Raw genomic sequence first — 24,592 nt, 5'->3', positions numbered from 1 at the left:
TGATGGTGTAGTGTCAGAACCAAGGAAGACACATGAGTGACCGGGTAGAACGATGACAAAGTGATGACGTTTTGGACGAAACGGTGACAACAAAATATGACCTAATGGAAAAGGAGCTGTGACACAGCGGTAACCAAACTTGTACTGATGTGTTTAAGTAGTGACAGAGCGATAAGATAACAGGCGTGGAGTAATAAATGAAGAAGCATTGTTGAAAGTACGAAGAGCAATGACAGCTGAGCTAGCGATGAACTGATGACGAACAATGAATGAACGCACAACAATGACGTGAGATGGGCTGTGGACAGTGAACGAACTGTCATGGAATGACGCGAAATGAGCAATGACCGTGACGCGAACTGGTGCTGGAACGGAACCCAAACGAACGATGACAGTGACGTGAACTGCCGACGGGACAGTGAAGGAACAATGGCAGGCGACGGCAAATTGGAGCGAGCGATGACAGTGACGTGTGAACTGGGCACCGATTGGTGCCGGACGGGTCGGTGAGAGGTGGCAGGACGCAGCGACCGGGGGCAGCGCGGCGCGGCGACCGGCTGTCCCCGGTCGGCCACTGATCGGGCGATGTCGGGTGGTTGAAGCGGTCACCAAACAGGCGTAACGCATCTGTCCCCCGGGGCGCAGGACCCCGCGAGCTGACCGCGTGTCTCAATGGCGCTGGGATGGCGACCGTCCCAAATTGGACCGGTCTGAACCAATTTATTTTTTGTATTTTTGTTCGGTTTCTTCATTTGCTCGTTTTCTAAATTATATTTCTGTGATGTGTCCTATGTTGCAGTTTTTATTTGATGCCTTATGTTAGACATTTGGTGAAATTTAAATATAATTTCCTCCCTTGAGCCCGTCGCTTTTGGTGTGCTCCCCGGTGCGTGGGTTGATGGCGAGGTAAGCTCCCTCTCTATGTGATGGCAGTGGAGGCCAGCCACGTCCTGCCACTGGAATCGGTACCTTGTCCCGAGCCAGTGGGCTTCCGGCCGCCCGGCGGCGCTCTGTCTCTCTTCTCTCCCGCTCTGTCTCCGCCGTCCCGGGCTGTGGCGAGCCGGCCCACTCTCTGTCTGTGTGCGTGTGCTGCAGTCTGTGTGTCAGTGCGTGTGCGCGCGCGGCGCCGGGCGCACTCTGCGCCGGGGACGGATGGCTAGTGATGGTGTCCCCTGCCCTTCAGCCGCAGAGCCCAACGGCGGTGGAGGCGGCGGCGGCGGCGGCGGCGGCGGCTCAGAGGCCGGCAGCAGCAGCAGCGGCGGCAGCCGGGCGGCGGTCGCGGCCGCCATCTCCAGCCACTACGAGGAGGGCTACCGGGAGTGTCTGCGCGAGGCCATGCAGTGGATGGTCGAGCACGAGGGCTTCATCCCGGGCGACCCTATCTGCGCCCGGCTGATGAACCATCTGCACGAACACATCGAGCTGGTGCTCAAAGGTAGCCGCCCCACTGCCCACTGACCAGCGCTGAGCGCACCTACCCACAGCTCTTCCTCCCGGCACCAGCCGGGCGCTTTCCCAAAGAGCCGTCTCTACGGCCACCAGCCGTGACGACGTTTCTTTGAGGGCCGCTGCCTTCTGATTTGTGTGTGGTTTAGTGCAACGTGTAAGACAAATGACTGTGGAATGTGGATAAGTTTCGGCAAGCCCCATGTAAATGTGTCAGTGGCTGTGCACAGAGTGTATAAGAGTATCGGTGATCCTGCCACCAAAGTCTCAGTGGCTGTGCACAGAGTGTATAAGAGTATCGGTGATCCTGCCACCAAAGTCTCAGTGGCTGTATGTACGCGTGTCACTGGGTGTGTCTAGGTCTGACAGTGTGCGTCTATTCCGCGTGTGTCTCACACCCCGGCCGTGTGCGCAGGCGGCTTTCCGCCGCGGCCGCACCACATGTCGTCCAACAGCAGCGCCGGCTGCTACACGGGCAACACGAGCGGCTACGACGGCAGCACGAGCAGCGCGGCCGGCACGGCCAGCAGCGCGGCCGGCTCCTCCAGCGAGGGTGTGGGCGGCGCCGGCAGCGGCGCTCAGTGGCCCGGCTCGGCCTCCAACTCGGCATCACCGCCCGAGATGCCGCAGTCGCAAGGTCAGGGCCCCACGCGCCGCAGGCACCCCTCCGCAGGGCACAACTCGATAGGGGCAGGGGTTTATTGGGCGGACAAAACTGGCCCTCTGGCCTGCTAGATGGGGAGGACAATGGGATATCTTGTGTAGGCTCATGGACTGAACACGTACAAAAGGACTGAATTTTTAGAAGTGCTTTATATAACGATTTCTTTTCTAATAACTATATTTTGTTTGACAGTAAGACCTACTAATATTTATGACTAAGCACATGACAGAAATCCCAAGAGCATGTGATTTGGACTCTGGGCATAGCATCCATCACACTTGAAAAATGGATCCACGTTTATATTGCACCAATTTTGTGTAAATGAGCTCGTCAAATCGCCTCTGACCGCACAGCAATCCTCTGACCAAACCTAGCACCTCGCCCTGCGCCTGGTACGTACTACGGACTCATATGAATGTTAACAGGCGTCTCAATACGCAACGGCATGCATCTAACTGTGGGTGTGCGGTGGTGATGATCTAAAGTCTGAATGTCAACGAAGTGGTTAGGGTGTGTGTACGTGCGCGTGTTAGACGATGCACACAAGAATGCACATCGGAAGTCAGTGAAGTGCAAGGTGTGCGCTGTGCAGTGCCCACTGCCCAGCGTCCTGAGAAGAAACCCTTCGTCATGTGTTAGATATATAAGATGTGAGTGTGTGTGTTTGTGTGAGTGAAGCGCTTGCAGAGAAAAGTATTAACTAACAAATGCGTCTCATTTTAATGGCTGTCGTTCGTTATATCTTATATTATTGGAGGTAGTGAACCTATCATATCACTACCTATCACATAGACAGGCATTCGAATTCGGAATGACGTAGATCTTATTATTTTGGGAAAACTCAAAATATTAGATACTATGGTGAGCTTGCAAATTAAACGGTACACAAGCAAGTAAGAGCAAAAATCATTTTGTTTTAGGTAAAGGGCAAATTTATTTTGTAAGAATAATGTATCCTTACAAAGATAAATTTGCCCTTTAACTAAAACAAAATGATTTTTGCTCTTACTTGCTGGTGTAACGTTTAATTATGCAATTTGCAAGCTCACCATAGTACCTAATATTTTGAGTTTTTCTAAAAATATTAAGATCTATGTCATTCAAAATTCGAATGCCTGCCTATGTGTTTAGGCATTGATATTAATTTTGGGTTTCAAGGCCACATTGTCGATCTCTGGCTCAGGTCGAGTTTAACTCGTGTTCAGTCTGGTCGCTCTCGCTCCTATAATAAAAAGGGAAGGTCGTTATAAAGCAGCGCAGAAATCTCGTAAAGAAGTGCTAAGATCACTCAGTTATTATTTAAAAAAAGTCCGGACTTACCTACTTCGTAGAAGCTGCCAGCTGAAACATTGAAAAAGTTGCATTTCGATTTCGCCAATTTATTAATTTTCCATGGAATATGTATGTTTCATTTTTATACCGCTGTTACCTTTTCATTCTAACATGAGCCTTTTTCATTGGTATTAATGTTGTCGAATTGTAATAGGGGAATAGCATCACCACCACAGCCGTCCTCATGTTTTTGCTGTAAAGGTAATCATAACAGGACCTTTTCTTAGCCACGATTTTGGGAATTAAGGCGCACGAATCAAATCCATGAACTACTTCCATTGAATTTTACGTATTGTGTGTAAGCCGCGTAAATAACTAATATTGACAACTTGGAATGCTAAATAACAAATAATTCCGGTTGCATGTGCTGGGCGCTAAAGCCTCTAAAATGGCGAGCTCTTCATTCCTTTCACCTCGTGCTACATCACCGTACATCCGCTAACCTGGCTCCATCAGCTATGCCCTTTGGATAACCATCGCGTGATTGCGTCCAGTGAAGGGTGGACATTGACAACAGACTTATTCTGAACGCTCTCTTATGGATGACGATTCTGCTCCGAGACAGTGCCAACTAATATTTGTGTGTGTTTGTAACGGGTTAAAGCTGATATGGTAAATAAGAACCGTAAAAACTAGGAACAGCCATCGCTACTAAACACGGAAGCTTGTAGGTCTTCTATAATGTCTTTGATAAATATTTTGAGTTTTTATATCATATGACTTTAATTGTGTGTATCTACTTCCTCATGCTCATTTATTTTGTCGCATGTACGTACCTATATCGACTAATTTTACCGTACATGCATGTGCAATCAAGAGGCAAAATTCTTCCGAATTTGAGTGTTTTTTTTTTCAAATTCAAAATCTAAAGTCACCTATCGAAACAACTTTCGGCAATGTATTCCATAAAGCGAGTAGACTGCTCGTCATTCCTAAGCCATGTGTTTAACATCTGTGTGTATGACCTTACTCGTCGTACGCGACGCCGCGGTCGGAGCGCATCAACTGTTGGTGCTTGCGTGTCGTGTTGCAGACTTGGTGCCCATGTCGGCGCCGACGATCGAGTCGTCGATGAGTCCGGCCGACGCGGGCGCCACCTCGCGCTATCCGGACTCGGAGCCGCCCCAGTTCGACCAGGCACGCCTCTATCAGCTGCTACACGTGAGTACGGCACTGCAAGAGGAGATTGGGAGGAGAGAGGGAGAGGATTGGGGAGAGAAACAGAGATAGAGAGAGATAGATAGATAGAGAGAGAGGGAGAGAGAGGGAGAGAGAGAGCGAGAGAGCAAGAGAGCGAGAGAGCGAGAGAGCGAGAGAGAGAGAGAGCGAGAGAGAGAGAGAGAGAGAGAGAGAGAGAGAGAGAGAGAGAGAGAGAGAGAGAGAGAGAGAGAGAGAGAGAGAGAGAGAGAGAGAGAGAGAGAGAGAGAAAGGGATAATTTAGAAGATATGAGGAGAGGGGAGGGAGAGGGAGACAGAGACAGGCACAAATGAACGTACACCACACTATCCCTCGCGTTCGCCTATCCTTAGTGAGTTGTAGATAATTGTCATGCTCTTAGAATCATTAATAAGATATTCTTTCGGGAATTACTATTAGGAATTGTATGCTGTTCCGCAGACTTACCCGTCTGCGGAAACAGCGTTCTGCGAACTTACCCGTCTTTTATCTTTTTTTTTACCGTCATATAAAGCCGGATTCACATGAATTTAACGTTTTATGTGATGGAGCCGCACAACTGAGTTCTGCGTGGGTGCAGTAAGTATTTGTAACCATCACCAACTGATTGCACTCATCTGTTTTTTTTTCTCCAGAAATCGAGCGAAGCGAAGCGGGCGCACCCTCCAAGCAGCAGCAGCAGTCGCAGTTCCGAAGAGAGCGCCGGGTTCATGTACAAGTTCAAGACGAGTATGAAGAAGCGTTTTTCGGCCGATATGGGCGACGAGTCGGGTCCGAAGCGCTGTCGCCGGCCGCCGCCGCCCTCTGGCGACCGAAAGCCGGCGCCGGCCGCGCTGGCGGCGGCGGCGGCGGCGGCGGCGCGCAGCCAGCAGGTGCCCGTGTTCGCGCTGCACAGTCGCGGCCCCCTCTACCTGCCGATGACGGTGCACGTGGAGGCGCTGGGCAGCCAGGCGGAGCTGCTGACGGCCGAGCCGCACTCGGTCGTCCACCCGGTCAACATCTCGGTCTGCTTCTGCGGTGGCCGGCGACCGCCGTCGGCGCCGCCGGCTTCCGACGAGCCGCCCTCCACCTCCGGCGTCTCGTCACTGCGCACCGAGACGGTCGGATCCGACGAGCTCAACTCGGGCAGCTAAGCGGCAGCGTGCCCAGCACCTCTGGGGTAGTGTCGTAGCGAAAACTAGGCGGCCGTCGAGCGCAGGGCTGCACCCCGGGCCCACTGAAGATCCGCGTCGGGCCCGGCGGGACGCCTCGCCAGCTGACGGCACGGCGCCGACAGTCGAGTGACGCGGAGTGAACTGACGCCCCTCCAGGGACGGGTCTGTGTTAGCTGTTACGTGCCGAGATTCGCCGCGCGCTGTGTGTGCTGACGCCCCGTCCTCGGATCCATGAAGAAGACGCAAAGGGGCAACGCCAGCTTTTCATCTTCATCGAGCCGACTGTGTGTGCTGCGCTATTATTTCTCATTCCCCGGTGGTCATGGGGTTTATGTTGACTCCTCAGGTCTATGGTGATGCGTTGCGGTGTATGAATACCATCGCTTATGGCGATGGCGCCTCTGACAGTCAGCTTCTTGTTGCGCTTTTGTTGTCATTGATGTTATTTGTCGCTGCTCTGGCGCGGGCCGATAGTGGAGCTCCAGACGCTAGATCTCGTAGCTCAGATACAAAGAGTTTGTCCTCCTTATCACACACTCACACACACGACGATGCGTGACCTTTTGGTATCGCTCGGCCACAGTTCTTCCGTCAGCTGCTGTTTTTGCAGACCTACCGTTGTTTGTCTGGAACGCGGTTTATTTGGCACCCATGGTTTCTGTAACTATCTTCACCTGACTTGTCCTGATACCACATGGAGTGCAGATCGACCACCATCTTCCCTCAGCCATACCGCGCGGCTCGATGCTTGTTGACCAGCTATCAGGCGTTGATATCATGCTGCTGTCATCACCAGGCGTGTTTACCGAACCTCCATACAAACGCAGCCATCAGTACCTGTTCGTTGGGCGGCTTAGCCAGCCGAGTGCTCACATTGTCACCAGCGCGTGCACCATTTTGGCCCGACCGTATACCTCCGGGTGTTCACCATTCTGTTCGTCGCCGGAAGTGTCCGCGGGCGGCCTCATCAGTGTCCGGTTTCACCGCGCGCCCGACGGCGGCCGTGACCGCCGTGTGTGTCTGTCAGCGGCGCCGATCATCATTACCTCTCTAGGGTATCCACTGAGCACTCAGAGTGCTGATTGGTGCAATTCTGACTCCGTTTTCTGCCGCTCTTGGGCTGAACATTTGCTCAGATGCTCGAGAAACCCGATCTAGTGTGGGATTAATAGCACGGAAAAGGTAGAGCTCCTGTTACTGTAACCTGCGTCTGATTAAGACGCTACAGACAAAATCGTTCTTTGGTTACATAAAATATGACTTGTTTTCCTTTTCTGTGTCGTCTCAAACATACCCTCTGTTCTTGTCCTTCTTCTTTCGTTCCCGTCGCGAGTGGTGTGGGACGGCTGTTGTTACAAAAGGCCGGTTACCACCAGTCGCTTTGGCCGACGACACCCCCGCCGCCATTTGGCCCCAGAGTGCTAGGAAAACGAGGCCAAAGTTTGGAACTTTATTAGGTGATCAACTGGTCGTCATTCAGCTGTTTGGTCATGAGAAAATGCATGCCGTATCAAACTCAGACAAATATTTCGAACAGATGTGTAAGCTGATGATGTGTAAGTTCGACTGCGTTGAAAAAGTCAAAAGGTGGATGTGATACCCATAGCCCTAGTAGGTAATATGTTGAATGAGCTTCACTAGAGCTGGTGATGAGAAGGGCGTTCTTTCAGATTTTGACCCGGATACGGTGCAAACTACCGGTAGTTATCGGAGCTCGTATATGTGTCGTTGGTATATGTATACCTACAAACAATGTTGGCGTCTGTGGTGCATGACAAATATATTTCGGATAGGAAGTACGTGTGTTTGACTGCTGATTGGATGAAAACTCAACTTTCGCCCCTGATAGTGCTAGAGCGTCGCAGAAAAAAAAAACGAGCGTGTGCGCCGTTACGAGACCAAGGTGTTGGTGCACGATCCAAGGTCTCAGGTCAACCGGTGACCTCTGAGGTCAGGTTAAGTTGACCTGGTTAAGCTGGCAGGTACCTGACCTAAGAGGTCAGGTGCCTGTCCCGTAGCTCAGTTGGTAGAGCGCTGGACTCCCGGTGGTGAGAGCCCGGGTTCGAGTCGTTCCGGCGCTCGATATTTGAGACTCCTGACGGGGATGGTCTGCGGTTGGTGGGAGTAGCCTCAGCCAGTTGAAGTCAGTTAAGTGGGACAGGCCGTGTCCGGCTTTGAAGGACACGTTAGCCCTCGCCGGCACAGGCCATTTTGCGTCCTTCGACGGCACAAGGGGGGGGGGGGGTTGGAACGACCCCCTCGCATTTGGCCCCTGATCGAGCTAGAGCTTCGCGGAAAAAACGAGCGTGCTGTCCGGCACGAAAGGAAGCCGATGATACCCAATTTTAAGGTCCTAGGTCATCGGGTGACCTTCCAGGTCAGGTCAATGACCCGAAAACCGGGAAAATCGGTACCTTTTAGAAAGTCGTAAAGCGTGGCTGCTATGTGGTTTTCCGGGGTGCTGATCACGAACATCGTGTTAGTTTTGATCAGAGATGATGTCTTTATGCATTTAGACCAGGTCGGGTCAGGTCAGGTCAGGTCAACCGGTAGGGGTTGTGACGGATACTCATAATACGTGTCAACCGCCTCTGACAGTTTCATATAACATGTTACGAAGGCACCAGAACTACTTCGTAAATGTTCAAATGGTTGCTAAATTCGAATTCAGCTCCAAAATCTAGCCTAGAAACATGCAAAGCTCGAAAAAGTGAACCGAGGTCACCCGAGGTCACCAAAGGTCAATGACCTGACATGACCTTCAGGTGACCTTGACACCCGCCCTAATGTATGGGAGCAATATCAAATCACATGTTTGAACGTTTGAAATCACGAAAAGCTTGCAAACGCGCGGCTAATGCGTGCCGACATGCGCCGAATCGCGATTCCGGCCAAACATGGTCTCGGAAAAGAGGTCACAGCCCACAGGTCAAAGATCATTTGGGTCAGGGTCATGAAATTTTCAGGGTAGGTGTAAAATTGATCAATGCGAGGGTACTGAAAGTTTTGTTGCGATCGGCCGCTTTTTACGCGAGTTATTCGCGAAAAACCTTAGGGGGGGGTGCATCAACCCCCCTGTGCCGGCGAGGGTTAAACTTTGGCATCTAAATTCCCCCGTTACCCGGAATTGCGCGATCGGACGGTAGGGGTCGGGGTCTACGCAATAAGCTCTGCTTAGCGTAGGTTCCGGCTCTGTCAAATCCGTCCATTCAAACATTCGAACTAAATTTATACAGGGTGTCCCAGAAGTCTTGAAGCTTTTTTATTTTTGTCGTGTGACCTTGCTATGCGACCGATTAAGGCGAATCATGCCTCAAACGAAAGAGAATGAACTGAAATTTTGTATTTTCATGCGTACCTAGAGCATCACTTTAGTCAGGTGGCCCCCGTTGTGAGTCGCACAAGAACGAGCGCGAGAGATCACGTTCTTCGCTGCCGCCAAGATCTCCCGGTTTGCGAAACACCGGTGTCGCCATGCCCGTTTCTTGTCAGCTTCAGCTTAAAATACCTGAAGCGAGCGACATAATATTAGCGACATATATTTGCGACGGGTTGATATTTGTTTTAGCACCATAATAATGCGACGAATCAATGGATTACAACGGGCTGTTGCTTAGCGCGCTCAAGCAGCTGAGCCTTATTTTCGTAGTGGATGCGTGCACACATGTCAGTAGACTTTCTGATCAGTAAATCATTATGTTGCTAATGTTTTCTCGGAGATCCAATACTCTGTTTCCTGGCTCGCTTCATGAAATAAGGCTCTGAAGCTGACCAGAAACGGGCATGGCGACACCGGTGTTTCGCAAACCGGGAGATCTTGGCGGCAGCGAAGAACGTGATCTCTCGTGCTCAATCTTGTGCGACTCACAATGGGGGCCACCTGAATAAAGTGGTGCTCTACGCATGAAAATACAAAACTTCAGTTCATTCTCTTTCGTTTGAGGCGTCATTTGCCTTAATCAGTGGCATAGCAAGGTCATACGACAAAAATAAAAAAGCTTCAAGACTTCTGGGACACCCTGCCTGCCTTCTGGGACTTGGGCCGTAGTTTAGCCCTAGTTGTGCGACGATTGGCGGTAGCCCGATGTAAGCCAGAGCAGAACGTGACTGGCGCAGAAATGCGCATGCGTGAACAGCCGATCAAGTATGGCTTAACTCCGGTTTTACTCCAGTTAGCCAAAGGAGACAGCCAGCTTGATCAGCCCGCACTCCGCCCAAGTTGAGCCTGCTTTGGATGCGCGGGCGGATGTCGGGCTGAGCTGCAGCTGGCCACACTCGGGCATAGCTGCGGCATGCCCAAGCTCACCCCAAGTAAAAAATGCATTGGTTTTGATCAAAGTGGGCAAACCCAAGCTAAGCCCAAGCTGCCCGACGTTTGCCATAGTTTAGCCCAAGCGAATTGCTGGCTGGGCAGAGGTCAGGTCACTGGGGGTCATAATATGAAAGTGTCGTGTGATGCATGTTTTATGGTCCATTTACATAACAAATGCGATTATGTGGGTCAGGCAGCCTTTGGAGCCAGCTTAGGTCACGTTTTGGTGAAGGTCAGGTCAAGGTCAGGCCAAATTAGGTCAAATTTCAGAGCTGATATTTTTGCATAAAATGGGTATCAATTCGATGCAACCCGTCACGGGGAGTCTAATGGTGGTCTTTGTTTTGCCGTACGTGGTCTAGAATTGCCAAAAATTGAGTTTGAAAATTTGACGTCATCATTTTTGAACAGTTTTTTCGCTATAACTTGGCCAAAAAACGAGATATCGATCTGAAATTTGGGATGTAGATAGAACACAGTAGGTACTATCACATATATTCAGTTTTTCGAAACTAAAAAAAACTTTTTGGATTTTTTGGCTAATATATAAAAAATGCTTTTGTGATTTTTGAGGGTCAAAACTCAATCATTTCAAAAATCCGAGATAGCAGTTTTGTAGTTCTATCAATTCTACACCTTTTATGATTGATTATTTTTCTTTATCTTCGAAGCTGTAGGCCTGACAGCTCTTCTCGCCAAGGTCTTTTTCGGTCGAAAATGGCAGAACATGACGTCATTCTGACGTCATTTGTGGCCAACATATCATAGCCTCTGGGAAAATTGTTAGTCACTATGTGTAAAGGTAATGCCCAGGGGGGTCCTGAAAGTTTGGTGGCGATATCTCCAGCCGTTTAGGAGATATTGACGGAAAAGGACAGTGGTGGGGGGCGTTTCGGCCTCCACTACGGGGCGCGGGCTAGAGCAACCAAATTTGCACAGGTTCGAGATCTCCCATGGGCCCACCTACCATGTAAATTTGGTATTTTAAAGTGCCATAGGAGACAATATCCAGGGGACGGGGTCGCACCAACCCTCCTGGCCGCCCGCGTTATGAAAAAGGCCCTGGCCTGGCGAGGGTTTAGGAAAAATCAGAGATATGCAAGTTGTGAGGCCTCTCGAGGATACTACGTCCTGCAAGCGTCATCGCCCTGTGAAAGTTCCTCTGACACTGAGGGTGTTGCCAAGTTGCAACATCTTAGGTCCGTGCAGAGGCTCGCTTATTGCGTCATAGGTAGGTGACCTGACCTGAATATGAGATTGGTGTCACATCATCTGGCTTGAATCAAAGGCCAGGTATGGGAGGTTTCAGCTGTCTATCTCTGGCGTGTTTCGAGCTATCACGAAAAAAAAACTATGGAGGGCGGGACCCGTCTTCCGCTTCCCCCCCCGCCCCCGCGAGGGTTAAAGCAAGGCTATGTTTCTTTTTTGTCCTCGAGTTTCACATTAGTTTTGATCAAAGATAATTTATAGGTATTGTATTTGTGCATCTGGGACTAACATTATTCTACATGGTTTGGAGCAAAATAAAGATGTTGGATATGATTTAGAACTGAGGCAAACCGCAAATTGAAGTTAGCCTGGCGCTTGTTTTGGTGTGCAGGGGCGGATCCAGCCGATCCGTTTGGGGAGGGCAAAAGTTTAGCCGACCATCGGCGACCCCGACCCACCACCGCGCCAGTGACCAAGTTAGGTATGTACTTCACAACGCCAGTTACACCATCTTACCGTAAGATGGTGTAAAATGTCTTATGTTAACCCGTGCCCAGCCGCGCTAGGGCTCCTGGATTTTCACGCCCCTGGGGATGTTTGAACGCCCATATCCCTTCTAACTCGGCTCCTGGGCCACGTAGCAACACGCGGTAGGCGGCGTTTGAAAGAGTGTCAAACATAATGACCAAATTACCCCAGTCACTTTTAAGGTCAGGTCAGATGTCAGATCATCAGAGCCCATCAAAGGCCAAATCCCGATAATATTTAGGTCCAGTTTCGACAATTTTTGAAGAACTGGCGCATAACTCGGAAACGAATAGAGCTAGAGCGCCCCAGAAAAGCTAATTGGATAGCACTGTTACTGCTCTTTCTGGAAAATTCGCTCAGATTGGACCTAAGATCAACGGTTTAGCCTCCAGGGGAAACTGCCATAATATATACCAGTAAAACGCCCTTCAGGCGAAGAACGAGCGAGCGAGATAGTGAGCCCTGCACGTGCGGAAGGGCGAGAGGGTACTTCCAACGGGCTTGTGCAAAGCACCCTTCTAACCGGTCGCTAGCGGTGTACCAAATTTGAACGCAATCGGCCCGGCCGTTCCTGAGATCTGGAAGCGGCATCCTGCACGTGCGCACGTGCTAACGGGGTCCAAAATGACTTTTGCACGGCACCCTACTAACCGGTCCCCGACTCCCCAACCGTGTACCAAATTTGAGCGCAATCGGACCAGCCGTTCTCGATATCTGGAAACGCCCCCTGCACGTGCGCACGTGCAGTAGCACCCTAACCGCAACACATGGGAATGCATTGCCTGGTGGGTGCCTATACCTGTATGCCAAGTTTCAGCGAAATCGCCCCAGTAATTACCGAGTTATTGAAATGGGAACAAATTTGGCACCTCTTCTTTTTGTATTTTGCACGTGCAGTGGGGGTCACTCACATAGATCAAGAGTATCCGACCTTTGGTAGAAGGGATGCAGCTACCCTATACAAATTACCGCAAGACAATCGCTCAAGCCGCTGCTGAGATATGGGCCTCTCAAAATCACTACTTTTGCAAAACTGCTTGAACACCCTTGACTTTTCACGTGGCACGTGCCACGACGGTCACTGAGATGTATCAGAAGTAGTCAATTACGGGGTAGAAGGGATGGGGCTACCCAGCAAAAAAGACCGCAGGCCAATCGGTCCAGCGGTTGCTGAGATATAAGCCTCTCAAAAGCGTTACAGGCCGGGCCGGGCCGGGCCGCTCATACTGAGATTTTTCCGTTATATTGAAAAGACTTCGCTTCGCTCGCTGCGCTCGCTAGCGCTCGTAACTATTTTTACGGGAACGGATTTTCTGCGATAACTTTTGAATCAAACCTTGTGCGGTCTTACTTTTACCGGCATCGTGTTCCTCTCGCGAAGACGCGTCGAATGAGTTATAATTTGATCTTAAAAAGTGAGCTTACAACTTTGACATTTGGTCAAGTCATGACCTGACCGGAAAAGGTCGTGTTGCAAATCAGTCGATCCGTATCGTAAAGCTGAACACATCTAAGGTGTTTCTATTGCTCTAGAATGCCTCCAGCAGAAGTTATTAGCGAATTGCTGCAAACTATTGCATATCTTTCGTGACCTGAGATGATCTCAGGGACATAAGGAGGGGTCACGGGTGCTATTTTCCGGTTCACTGTGTGCTATTTAGGTTGTAACTCGATATTGTTAAGAGTGACGTTTCTTATAAATTTAGCACGAATGTTTGAAAGGGCGGATTGACGGGAGCTGGACCTACGCTAAGCAGAGCTTGTTGCGTAGAGCCCGACCCCTACCGTCCGATCGCGTAATTCCGGGTAACAGGAGAATTTAGTTTAACCTTTAACGATGCCAATGTTTTACGTGCCCTTCGAAGCCGGACACGGCCTGTCCCACTCCTGACTTTGAATGGCTGCGGCTGCTCCCACCAACCTTAGGCCATCCCCGTCAGGAGTCTCAAATATCGAGCGCCGGAGCGACTCAAACCCGGGCTCTCACTACCGGGAGTCCACTGCTTTACCAACTGAGCTACCGGACAGGAGGTTTGCCCAAAAAAGGTGCCTTTCAATTTTCTCTTATTGACTTATAGTGGAGAGGTCGCAAAAATGACCTAGCCCTAGGTCATCGATATAAAAATCATGTGACTAACATTTTGTACATAGGTACTGTTACCCTTATTAACTGCTGAAAGTTTCAAAGCGATCCGTCACTCGGTTTAGCTATGGCAAACATTGGAACTGTTTTTAGGTTATGTCACTTGACGTACAGCTTAGTGACTTGGTGACCTTGAGAGACCTTGGTCTGACATTTTCGGAACATATGCAAAAAATAGGTATAAAATGGCGGCTAGGCACGTCGCCGTTTTTTACGCGGAACGCTCCACAGCAATGAGGCTCCCAACAAATGACAAAACTGTGGATTGCTTAGGTAATTTCGAATATAGGGTGGTGGGCGTCTTACCCGACTGGGCATCTTGCCCCGTGTTACCCCACACCATGGCCATTGGCCACACTGCATATGCTTTGCATGCATTCAGTTCAGAGGGTTCAATCTAATATCAGCATATCGACCCAAAATAACAGCAGCCAGTGGTCAGCTCCTTCCTTCGGAATGGCCGTCACGGAAAGAAGCCCTGCTTTTCGTCCATATAGGCATCGACGCCGTATTAGATTTGCTAATCGCTGCATGCTTTGGGAGGGGCAAAAAGATAGTCTTGCCCACACGATTTGGCTTTGGGGAGGGCAAATGCCCATTTTGCCCTCCCCTGGATCCGCCACTGTTGGTGTGTCTAATTTTAATTTTCATGCTTTATTGAACGGTAACCAGTAACCACACAAGAAACACGATGCTTGTACCTATCTCTGGGCTATATCACTACGTCTATCAGATGTATCCAGTGACTTCGAGCTCGATTTTTTTGCGAAGCTCTAGCTCAATTAGCAGGTAGAAGAAATACTGTTGGTATGATTGCACGCATTGGTACGAGATCAGCCCGATTTGGCGGTGATTAAACATGATTCAACCAATTTTCACATCCCAGAAGTAATGAGGCGCTCAGAAATAAGGAAGAGGTGTCCATTGTCTATCCAAGGCACATAACAAGGCGTTGGGACTTGTTATGTGCGGTAACATAAGCCGTCCGCATCTTCGGGCATCATTATTTTTATCGTTTCCATTTGTCGCAACACAACGTCTTTTGCTCAACATTCGTGAAATGTGTTGCGCATGGCATGGCATAGGTAGGTATAGGTAGGTATGGCGTGCATGTTCAATGCATACGACAAAGGTATGTATGAGGTAAAAAAAAAGCTGGAAACAAAAATGATGACGCGATTAGACATTCTTATCACATTCTTTTCCCGTAATGAAGGTCAGTTGCAAGACTGCCACCAAAACCTGGAAGAGATCAGTCAGGCCATGGATCAGATTGGAGGTACCGCGTGACCCAGAATTAGATACCCCGCACCCCACTGGGGGGGGGGGGCTATTCATAGCCCCCCTCCCGTTTTTCTGCAATAACTTCCAAACCGCTTGACGTATCAACGCCAAACTTTCAGTGCCTTCGGCTGCATCAATTTGACACCTTGTGTCAAAATATGAACTTCGTAGGTACCATAGGTCGGCCGGAAATAACGTCAGAGTGACGTCATGTTCGGCCGATTTCGACGCAAAACATTGAACCACGGCAATCGCTCCCAAGAGCTCAGTTTTTAAGCTAGATCCAATTTCTTTGCATGAGAGGACTCAAAATAGATCTCGCTATCAAACTGCTATCTCGGATTTTCAAAATTGTGAAAATTTCGAAAATTTAATAAAAATAAATTTCGGAATTTATATTTTAATATTTTTTTTTTTCAAAACGTTTTTGACTTTTCGAAAAAAATCGGAATATATGTGATAGAACGCATGCTTATGACTAACTCAATTAAGTTTTAGCTAAATATCTTAAAAAATGGCCAAGTTATACGCATTATTGCAAAAAATTCACAATTATTAATTTTTCAAATCAATTTTTCAGTACGTATTTGACATCGTACACCAATGTAAATAGCACCGTCGTGTTCCTGAGCTCAAACTGCATCCAATAGATACCTTTGTTGTTGAAAAATTTTAACTTTAAAATTTGACCTTTTTTGACCTGAAAGTGACCTGAAAGTGACTGACCTAAGCAAAACTCGACTCAAAATGACCTCGAATGACATAGACGACATCAAATTCGAAATCTATGGCCTAAATGGACCATAAAACATGTGTCACGTGACCGACGCATGATATAATATTTCCGTGACCTGTGATGACCTGACCCTGACCTGAAAATCAAAGTATAAGTTTGGTACCCTCAGGGTATCTAGACCATCTGTTCACGAGTGTGTATACCAAAAATGAGCCTGATCTGATTTGTAAGACGGCGGCCAGAGCCCAAAATGTGAACAAACCAAAATGCTAATAATTTTTACGTTGACCTGACCTGTGACGTCATCGGTGACCTTGAGGTCAATGAAATTAGGTTTCGCTCGACAGTTTTTCCGGGGCTATCAGATGCCGTTTGAGTTTTGACGATCGGCCCAGTAGTTTCGGAGTTAGGAGGGGGCTATGAAGAGCCCTCCCCCCTCCCAGTAGGGCGTGTTGTACGCAGACCCCAGTGGGGCGCGGGATACGGTACACGCTCCTGCCGCAAAACCAGATTTATTTCTACCCGAGATGATCTGATCTAGAGAGTTAAGCCGGGGACCCCGGTCCCCGACCGAAGCTAAGTCATCGCAGATCGTTTATACATTGTAAGCCGCAAGGGGTTCAAAACCAAATGCCATCCAGCAGGCACGAATGACTGCCAGAGATCCACAGGGCTCCATCGCACCATCCACCACTCCCTGCGCACACTGCAGTCCATGACCTCCCCTCCGTGGGATTCGCCGTGGGATAGAGCGGCTGGTCGGGGTGCCCCGATCGTCAGCTCGTCAATGATGCAGCAGGGCGGCGTTACCCCGGCGGTGGGTCAACAAAGCGGGCGTCTGCGGGTCAGCAGTGGCCTCACTGTCTAGCGGACTGCTCAGGCGGAGAGAGAGACGGTCAGCACGTTCAGGATGATGGTGTTGCGCCGCGTGCACCTTCTCGGCGCTCTGCTTCTGCTTGCAGCACCGCCAGGTAAGAGATCGTGGATGATCCCAATTTTCAAAATTTACATGTTTTTCATTTTTTTCATTAGGGTACTCGTTCTTCGAGTTCACACACCTGCCTCCGAGGGCCGCCTCATACTGAGTGAGAGGAGCTCACAGAGGTCTGAGGGAGTTAGGAGGGTTTAGTACTCGACGAGCGTCCGACTCTGATAACCCCACAGTATCTACACGTGTCCCCCTTTGAGCTGATTCGCGCTGGGTCAGCTGCTCTAATTAATTACCAGTATAACGCCTTTTGGGGCGACTAACGGAGCGAGCGAGACGGTGGGCCTTGCACGTGCGAAATTGCGAGGGGGTACCTCCAACTGACTTATGCACTGCACCCTACTAACCGGTCTCTAGCGAGGTGTCAAATTTGAGCACAATCGGCCCAGCCGTTCTCGAGATCTGGAAGCGGCACCCTGCACGTGCGCACGGGCAAAATGGGTCCCAGCTGACTTTTGCACGGCACCCTACTAACTGGTCCCTAACCGCATACCAAATTTGAGCGCAATCGGTCCAGCCGTTCCCGAGATCTGGAATCGACCCTTGCACGTGCGCACGTGCAGCAGCAACCCAACTGTGGCACATGGATATGCATTGTCTAGTGGGTGCCTACTAGTGGTGTCAATTTCAGAAAACGTATGTCCAAAGTCCGTCCAATGTCCAATGCTTGCGTCGATTGTCCGTCCAAAAATGTCCAAGCCAGCCATTTGTCCAAAGATGTCCAACACCTACGCAATAGTTTACACTCACACTGTTATTTAATTTGCTTTTCATGTACCGTAACAAGCCAATCAATGTTAAACACGACTACTTTTTAAAAATGTTGAGGTGTAGCAAGCGATTGTCCAAAGTTGTCCAAAGCCTGCTGCCATTGTCCAACCGAATTCCGAATTGGACATTGGACAAAATCGGAATTCCGAAGATTCAAGTTCCGATTGACACCACTAGCTACCTACCTACCAACTTTCAGCGCAAACGGCCCAGTAGTTACCGAGACATTGCGACTATTACAAAACTGACACCTCTTCGTTTTGCACGTGGCACGTGTATAAGGGGTCACCCACATGCATCGGGAATAGTCCAATACTTGGTAGAAGGAATGAAGCTACCCTACAAAAATTACCGCATGTAAATCGGTCAAGTGGTTGTTGAGATATAAGCCTCGCAAAAGCGTCCGCACGGCCGGTCGGCCGGCCGGCCGCTCATACTCAGAAATTTCCGTTAACCCATTAGAGCCGAAAACTTTTTTTGTCGACTTTCACTGCGATTTTAACATATGTTTGTCAGGCACCCTTTAGGAGAAAACATGTGCATTTTTAGCCAGATCACGAAACCGGAAGTGTACGTTTCCGGTCTGGCAGCTTTTGCTGCCAAGCGTATCTTACATAGTCCAAAATGGAGTGGTTTGTCACATTTCAAAGCACAAACATATCAAAACCGCGAGGAAATGATCTTTCGATACCAACAACCTTTGCCACAGAGTGTCTCCTGTTGGTGCATGTACAATTTTCACGAACTATTTTATTTACGTACCAGATATGATCTTGAATATGTGTAATTGTTCGGATTTCCATTCGACCGTAGCCTGCAAATAACGACCGTAGCCAATAATTCTCAAGAATAATGAACTCAAAATCCAGACCTCAGCTAACAGTTCAGCTCGTTCTGAGAGATCATGTTCTTTCTCTCATTATTTCAGCTCACACGCGCTTCCCCTCCCCACAAAATCTTATATAGGATGCGACGAAGGTTTTGATGACTTCCGTCGACCGTTTATTTAAAGCAACTTGGCGTTTTTCCAATGTGCTCCTAAATATCGCGTTCCTTTCAACGAATTGTGTCCCTGAGTCTTTCTCTGAAGCGGAGATTATCTGAAAATCTGACATTTACCAATGGGGGTCACTGGAATGGGTAATTAATTAACCATTGAACGGCGCATTTACTGAACGTCTAAGCATAAAGGTTTAGCTTTACAGTTGAGAGGTTCGTAGTTGCGCTGTTGGCATGCTCCAAGCTGGCAAGTGGCAACACATGGAAGGACGCTGCCTCACACTTCTAAGCCCCCGTTTTCACCAACAAGCGCTGGTGGAAGAAGTTTGGGGACAAGTAGCGTCACGCATAAGCCCCAATCAGCATGGTCCTCCTGCGTCTCAACTCTCAACCGTCGCCAAGATCGTCATGAAGAAAGCACCTGGGAAGTCTGACCATTCTGCGGAGAATCTGAAGTCTTATACATAATGATCACTCGGATAATATTGTCCATTGATAAGGGAGGAACGCCCTTGGACTGAAGGCGCCTGACTATTGGTGCGGCCAAAATAACGAAAATCAGCAAGCCCAGAGCCCTCAGATTTGCACGAAACGGAGAATCTGGCCGGTAGAAGAGTGGAAACGGAGTAGGTATGTAGAAGCGGGTCTAGTTCGGCGACGAGTCTCCGTTTCAATGGTTTCGCCACACGGACCCCCAAAACGAGCATGGGCTGAAAACGCGGCCCAAGTTCCGACAGAGTTCTGCGAAATATTATCGCCGCAATGGTATGTCGAACGATCACGATGTCCTAGCAGGGCCTGAGCTGAACCAGCTGGACGTGATCTAGCAAAAGACGAAGTCGATCCCGACTACTACCTAGAAAACATACTGGAAAAGCGTGCATTTGGCATTAAAAGACCACTACCCCGTGCTCCAACGGCGCATGGTGTCCCGCAGGTCGGACAGCATTTTCATGCTGGACGGTACTCTATCTCATCGATCTTCCGGAACTAGGCGGTGCCAGGACCACCTGTCCGATATCTGGGGGAAGGACACTTGGCTATGGAACAGTCCTGGCCTAAACCCAATCGAATTATTTTGGAGGATATTGCAGCATAAGCTGGACATATACAAACTTTCCGGCGACCCCGAACCGCTCGGAAGGACGCTGAAGTCCCAGGCGCCCCTTTTTCACATGGAGGACGTCCCTTTAAGCTTTAGAGGCACCCCTCTTTCCCATGTAAACGCCCATTTGGTCATCAAATGCGCCCCTATAGGTCTCAGAGGCGCCCCTCTTTCTTGTGCAATGCGCCTCTTTTTCATATGCAATGCGCCCCTCTTTCGCACAAAGGTGCCCTATGGACATTACATGCACCCCTTTAGACCTTACAGGTGTCCCTCTTTCTCGTAGAGGCGCCCCATTGGGCTTCATAGGCGCCCCTCTTCGGCATGCAGGCGCCCCTCTTTCGTGCAGATGCGCCATTATGGTCATGACCTTCGTAGGCGCCCCTCTTTTGCATGGGAGGCGGGAGCGGGGCGGGGGCGACCCCATAGTTAGGCCTCAAAGGCGCCCCATCAAGCCTAGCAGGCACCCCTCTTCCCGTTCATCTATAGAGTCACGGCACCACCTTCCCTTAGGCGACGGCGCGCCCCTTGAGGGATGGCGCCTCTGATGACAGTTTGTTCGGCACCACTCCGTTCAACGTCCCTGCTTCAGCAATGGCGGAATACATTACACGCCTGGTAGTGTGTTGGTATGCAATGCTCTGCAGACAAGAATAAATAGCAGAAACCCCGGTAATGACCATTTTTGGAAAAGCAAAGAACTGGGGCATTACACTATGAGCCATAAAGCCAGACATTGTTGCTCACTTACGAATGACATAGCAAAAAGGACGTAACTGCTCCATTTTTGACTACGTAAGATACGGCTGGCAGCTTTTGCTGCCACTTAAATATAACGCACGATTGGCGATACTTAGAGAAATTCATGTCGCACCTAAGCTCTTCCCATTGATAATCACACATTTCTTTACAATAATCAATAATAAAAAGGTAACATTTATTCACACCACCTTCGCAACTGACTTCTTTGGTGTCCGCCGCACGGCCGCCATCGCGCGCCCCTTGCACCCGCGCGATAAATTGTTTATTTCTCAGCACATTCGCTTTCTAGATCAATAATTCGGAGCGCACATGACGTGCATTGTTTTCGTCTTCCGTTCGGGTGAGAACTTTGAAAGTTCACCGCAACGTTTAGGAATGCGGCGCTATTTTGTCCTGTGGCAGCAAAAGCTGCCAAGCGTATCTAATGGGTTAATCTAAGGAAAGACTACGCTCGCTTCGCTCGCTCCGTAATAATGTAATGCATACCGTTATCAACGAGCACGATATAAGCGCACCGCGCCGGTCGAACACGAGCTTAAAATATTTCATCTAACAAAAAAGGGCATGAGTTTAAAGGAAAAGTGCCACCTTCTTGAAATATGAAGATATCGTTGGTTTTTATTTTGACATTATTATTTTCCATTTTCTTTTCAAAACCGGTGCCAGAAGTGCATAATTCGCTAAAAAGTATTTCAAACTATTTAACATATTGGTACTATGTTTATACTCTCTACCGCAGCTACTGTATGATGTCATAGCAATGACGTCACACTCAAGCCAATCAGCCTTGAGGAGGATAGACTCGTCGGACTGTAGCGGTTGTAAACAACTTGTCGCCCCGTGTGTCTGCCCGTGGCGCTAGTTATCTGTCGAAGGTAAGGGTGAAAGATGGATATAATGGCCATGGAACGCTATTTTAGGATTATTGGTGAATAGCAAGAATATAGTTTTGGTGGTTTGAAATTGTTTGTCCTCAGTGATTGGCTTGATTCTCATTTTGCGGCATAAGCGGCTGTTTGGTTACATTGCATTTTTTATGATTGTGTAATTATTATGATTATGTTCCTCCAAAGTAGGCATCACATATCAATCTCAAAGGCAGATCATCTTCTTTTCATGCCTATAATTTTCTTCAAGAATATTAATAAAAAATATTCCATTTACCCCTGCCTATCATATATCCCATGGAGCTGCCGGTGGAAGTAGGCATGCAATGTGACCTAGCATTGGCGATGTGGTTAATTAGCTTTAAAGTACTATGGAATGCTAAAGGTCATCATTTAGAATGGTTTTCAAAACATTCCACTAGGAAATATTCATTGAAACCTGAAAATTACTTACAAAATGTAAATGTACAGCCACGTCTCAAGAGCATTCAGCCGTCTTCTCAGTAAATATATAATGAAACATAATCTTACCTGACCTAGCCTTACCTACAACCTACAACGTACGGCATTGGTAAAGCTGGCATCACTGTCAGCGTATATTAGTTTGGTAGGTTGTGGGTAGGTAGGTTGCAGGTCAGTAGGTAAGGTTAGGTTAGGTTAGATTGTTTTTAAGATTCCTTTTATCTACACATTTACCGGTTAGCGCTGACGGTGACACCAGCTTTACCGATACCCAACCTACCACCTACAACCTACAACCTAAAACCTACATTCAATGGTGGCGGGTGGTGATAATTGTTATACCTATATGATAATACTGGAGATAAATACCATACAGATTAGCTGGTATCCATGACACACTTTCTTAAGAAGAAGGTCTTCTATTAAATCATGTCTATTTTATAGGAATGAAATGATTTTTGTTGTAGTCACATTCCCTACTCTGACCATCATGTCTGATTATTTCCAGTTACCACTGACAATGCCCAAAACAAGAACAACAAAGGCCCAAAGGTGGCTGTTTGGTAGTGCGCAAAGCTGCTGGTAAGTGGCATCAAAGGATAGGATGTTGTTGTTGTTATTGGTTTGGGCGCGTAGCAACTTGGCTCTTGCGTCCAACATCAAAGGATAGGATGTGCTTTGTTATTTCCAGGCACGTAGCCAGGATTTTGCTCAGGGGGGGGGGGTCACAGGTTGTGGCCTAGTGTTGTACCCCCTCCAAAAAAGGAAAATTTCTCTGATTAGGCCCACTATTTTGGGGGTGTGTCACAGCTGTTTTTATTTAAAAAAAAAAAATCGCCCTCACCGAGGGGGGAAGGGGCACGAGGGCATGGCTCCCGTGCCCCTCCCCCCTCCTTGGTTACGTCCTTGGTTATTTCTGAGAGTTTGGATATCACAAAGCTTTAGATATAAATTAGAATGTAATAAGAAGCTTTCAGCATTGCACCTTTCCAGACACTGATAATTCATTTGCCTTTATTGTTTCAAAAGTCAATTTTCAACACAAAAAAAGTTGAAATTATTAACTCAAATAATTGCAAATATATACTTTGGTAATTTGCCTTTCGCATCACTATCAACAAAATAATCAAGGGTGACTAAATATGAAATGTTCCTGCATGATTTTCATCGTGAACAATTGTCAAGGTATGATGTTCGCGTGTTGAAATGTTATAAAGAACTTATGTCATAAAAACACAACTTGTAAAATTGTGTCTTTCCATATTATTCTGCAAGTAAGCCTTGGAAGGAAGAGACACTATTCCGTCCTACAGAAGCCATTTAGAAATGTGTGACATGTTCAGCACTTTGAGTCAGTCGGTGCCCGGACCTCAGTCGGCTGTATGACCGTCTCCTCGTCCTCTTTTGTCGGCTCCGCCCCGTGCTGTTCTATAAGGGTGTCTGACCCGCTGCCGCTATCCCCACTGTGAGGTCTGACCCGCCGCGCGCTGTCACCACTGTCGGCCCTCTGTGTGCGCGGCAGGTGGTGGTGGACGTCTCTGCCCTGACGCGCGGCGTGCGTCTGCTCAGTGTGGAGGTGCCGCTGACAGCGGTGCCGGCCGGACCGGCTGCCTCTCCGGCGGCCGACATTGAGCGCGGCACGTGTCCGCCGCCGTTCGGGCCGCTGCAGCTGCTGCAGTCGGCGGCGCAGCTGTCCGTCTCCGTGTCGCTGGCCGTGCCGCTGGACCTGCTGCCGCGGCCGGCGCCGGCGCGCTGCGCCTACGGCCGCCTGCTGGCCGTCGTTTCGCAGCGCGGCCTGCAGCGCAGCGGCGTGCTGCAGCTCATCCAGCAGCTCAACGAGCCGCCCAGCCCGGCGGCGGCCGAGGGCGCCGCGCCGCGCCGGCCCGGCGACGTCAGCACACCTGGCATCAGCGGCTTCTGCCTGGCCGACCGTCAGCTGCACCTGCTGTTCGCCGAGGGGCGCGCCGACGCCGAGCTGGAACAGACGGCGGCCGCGCCGCGCGCTCTGCCGCGCCGCGACGCTCGACTCTGCCACCACTCGGGCCTACTGAGTGTTTAGGGAGCGCCTGTACCCGCGCCAGCCGGCCGCGTTCCGCGTGCTCGAGGACCGCCCGCTACGCGCCCAGCTGCTCGACACCCGCCTCTACACGTTACAGAAACAGGAGCCGGCGCGCGCCGTCCGCGCCATCAGAGAGTGCTTCCGCACGCAGTGGCTGTCGGAAAATGAACCTGCTTCCCAACGAGGCCGGCCTGCAACAACTGCTGGCCGGCTGTTGGCCGAAAAAAAAAACGCCTTCAACCGGATGTCAGTTGTCAAATCAACGCGTATTAATGCATTCACTAGGATGGGCTTACGTAAAGCTGTAGAATTGCAAATATATAATGGCACTGTTTTTGATCCGTTCGGTATGCATTGGTATCATATGATCTCTCATTCACAGACGATCAGCTGCGAAGACTCCGTAGTAGAGGGCTCATCGAGTCCGGGTCCAGCTCCCCGTACTTCCTCCACTTTGGAAACACCGCAGCGCAGATCACAGTTATACATAATATTTAGTTTTCATTCACTTCATAACCGAAGGTTGTTTGATAGGTGATATGCTGCTTGAGTTGCACCCCGGTATATCAATACG

General features: G+C 49.3%; 2 protein-coding genes and 1 long non-coding RNA gene across 5 annotated transcripts in view; all 3 read left to right on the top strand.

Annotated features, from left to right (window-relative positions):
- The window catches only part of LOC122369030 (putative uncharacterized protein DDB_G0277255), a 59,623-nt gene extending 52,054 nt beyond the window's left edge, over window positions 1-7,569 (top strand). For all 3 annotated transcript variants that reach the window (XM_043343393.1, XM_043343395.1, XM_043343394.1), the window contains 4 exons: window positions 1,184-1,435; window positions 1,862-2,083; window positions 4,476-4,603; window positions 5,255-7,569. In XM_043343393.1, the coding sequence (XP_043199328.1) occupies window positions 1,184-1,435; window positions 1,862-2,083; window positions 4,476-4,603; window positions 5,255-5,752 (1,100 nt within the window). In that variant the 3' untranslated portion in view covers window positions 5,753-7,569. The remainder of the gene's footprint in view (window positions 1-1,183; window positions 1,436-1,861; window positions 2,084-4,475; window positions 4,604-5,254) is intronic.
- A 9,305-nt stretch (window positions 7,570-16,874) lies between these two features.
- Window positions 16,875-24,592, top strand: part of LOC122369029 — a 41,659-nt gene continuing 33,941 nt past the window's right edge. The window contains exon 1 of the mRNA XM_043343392.1: window positions 16,875-16,956. Within this exon, the coding sequence (XP_043199327.1) occupies window positions 16,896-16,956 (61 nt within the window). The 5' untranslated portion in view covers window positions 16,875-16,895. The remainder of the gene's footprint in view (window positions 16,957-24,592) is intronic.
- LOC122369038 lies at window positions 21,280-24,357 on the top strand. Its single transcript, XR_006254340.1, has 3 exons — window positions 21,280-21,485; window positions 22,468-22,541; window positions 23,482-24,357. It is a non-coding gene; the product is annotated as an uncharacterized LOC122369038 (long non-coding RNA).

This window comes from Amphibalanus amphitrite, unplaced genomic scaffold, assembly GCF_019059575.1.
Source record: "Amphibalanus amphitrite isolate SeventyFive unplaced genomic scaffold, NRLGWU_Aamphi_draft 001000F_arrow, whole genome shotgun sequence".
In the NCBI taxonomy this organism is placed as follows: Eukaryota; Metazoa; Arthropoda; class Thecostraca; order Balanomorpha; family Balanidae; genus Amphibalanus; species Amphibalanus amphitrite.
The sequence above is the reverse complement of the archived record's forward strand: the minus strand, read 5'-3'. Positions and strand labels throughout refer to the sequence as shown.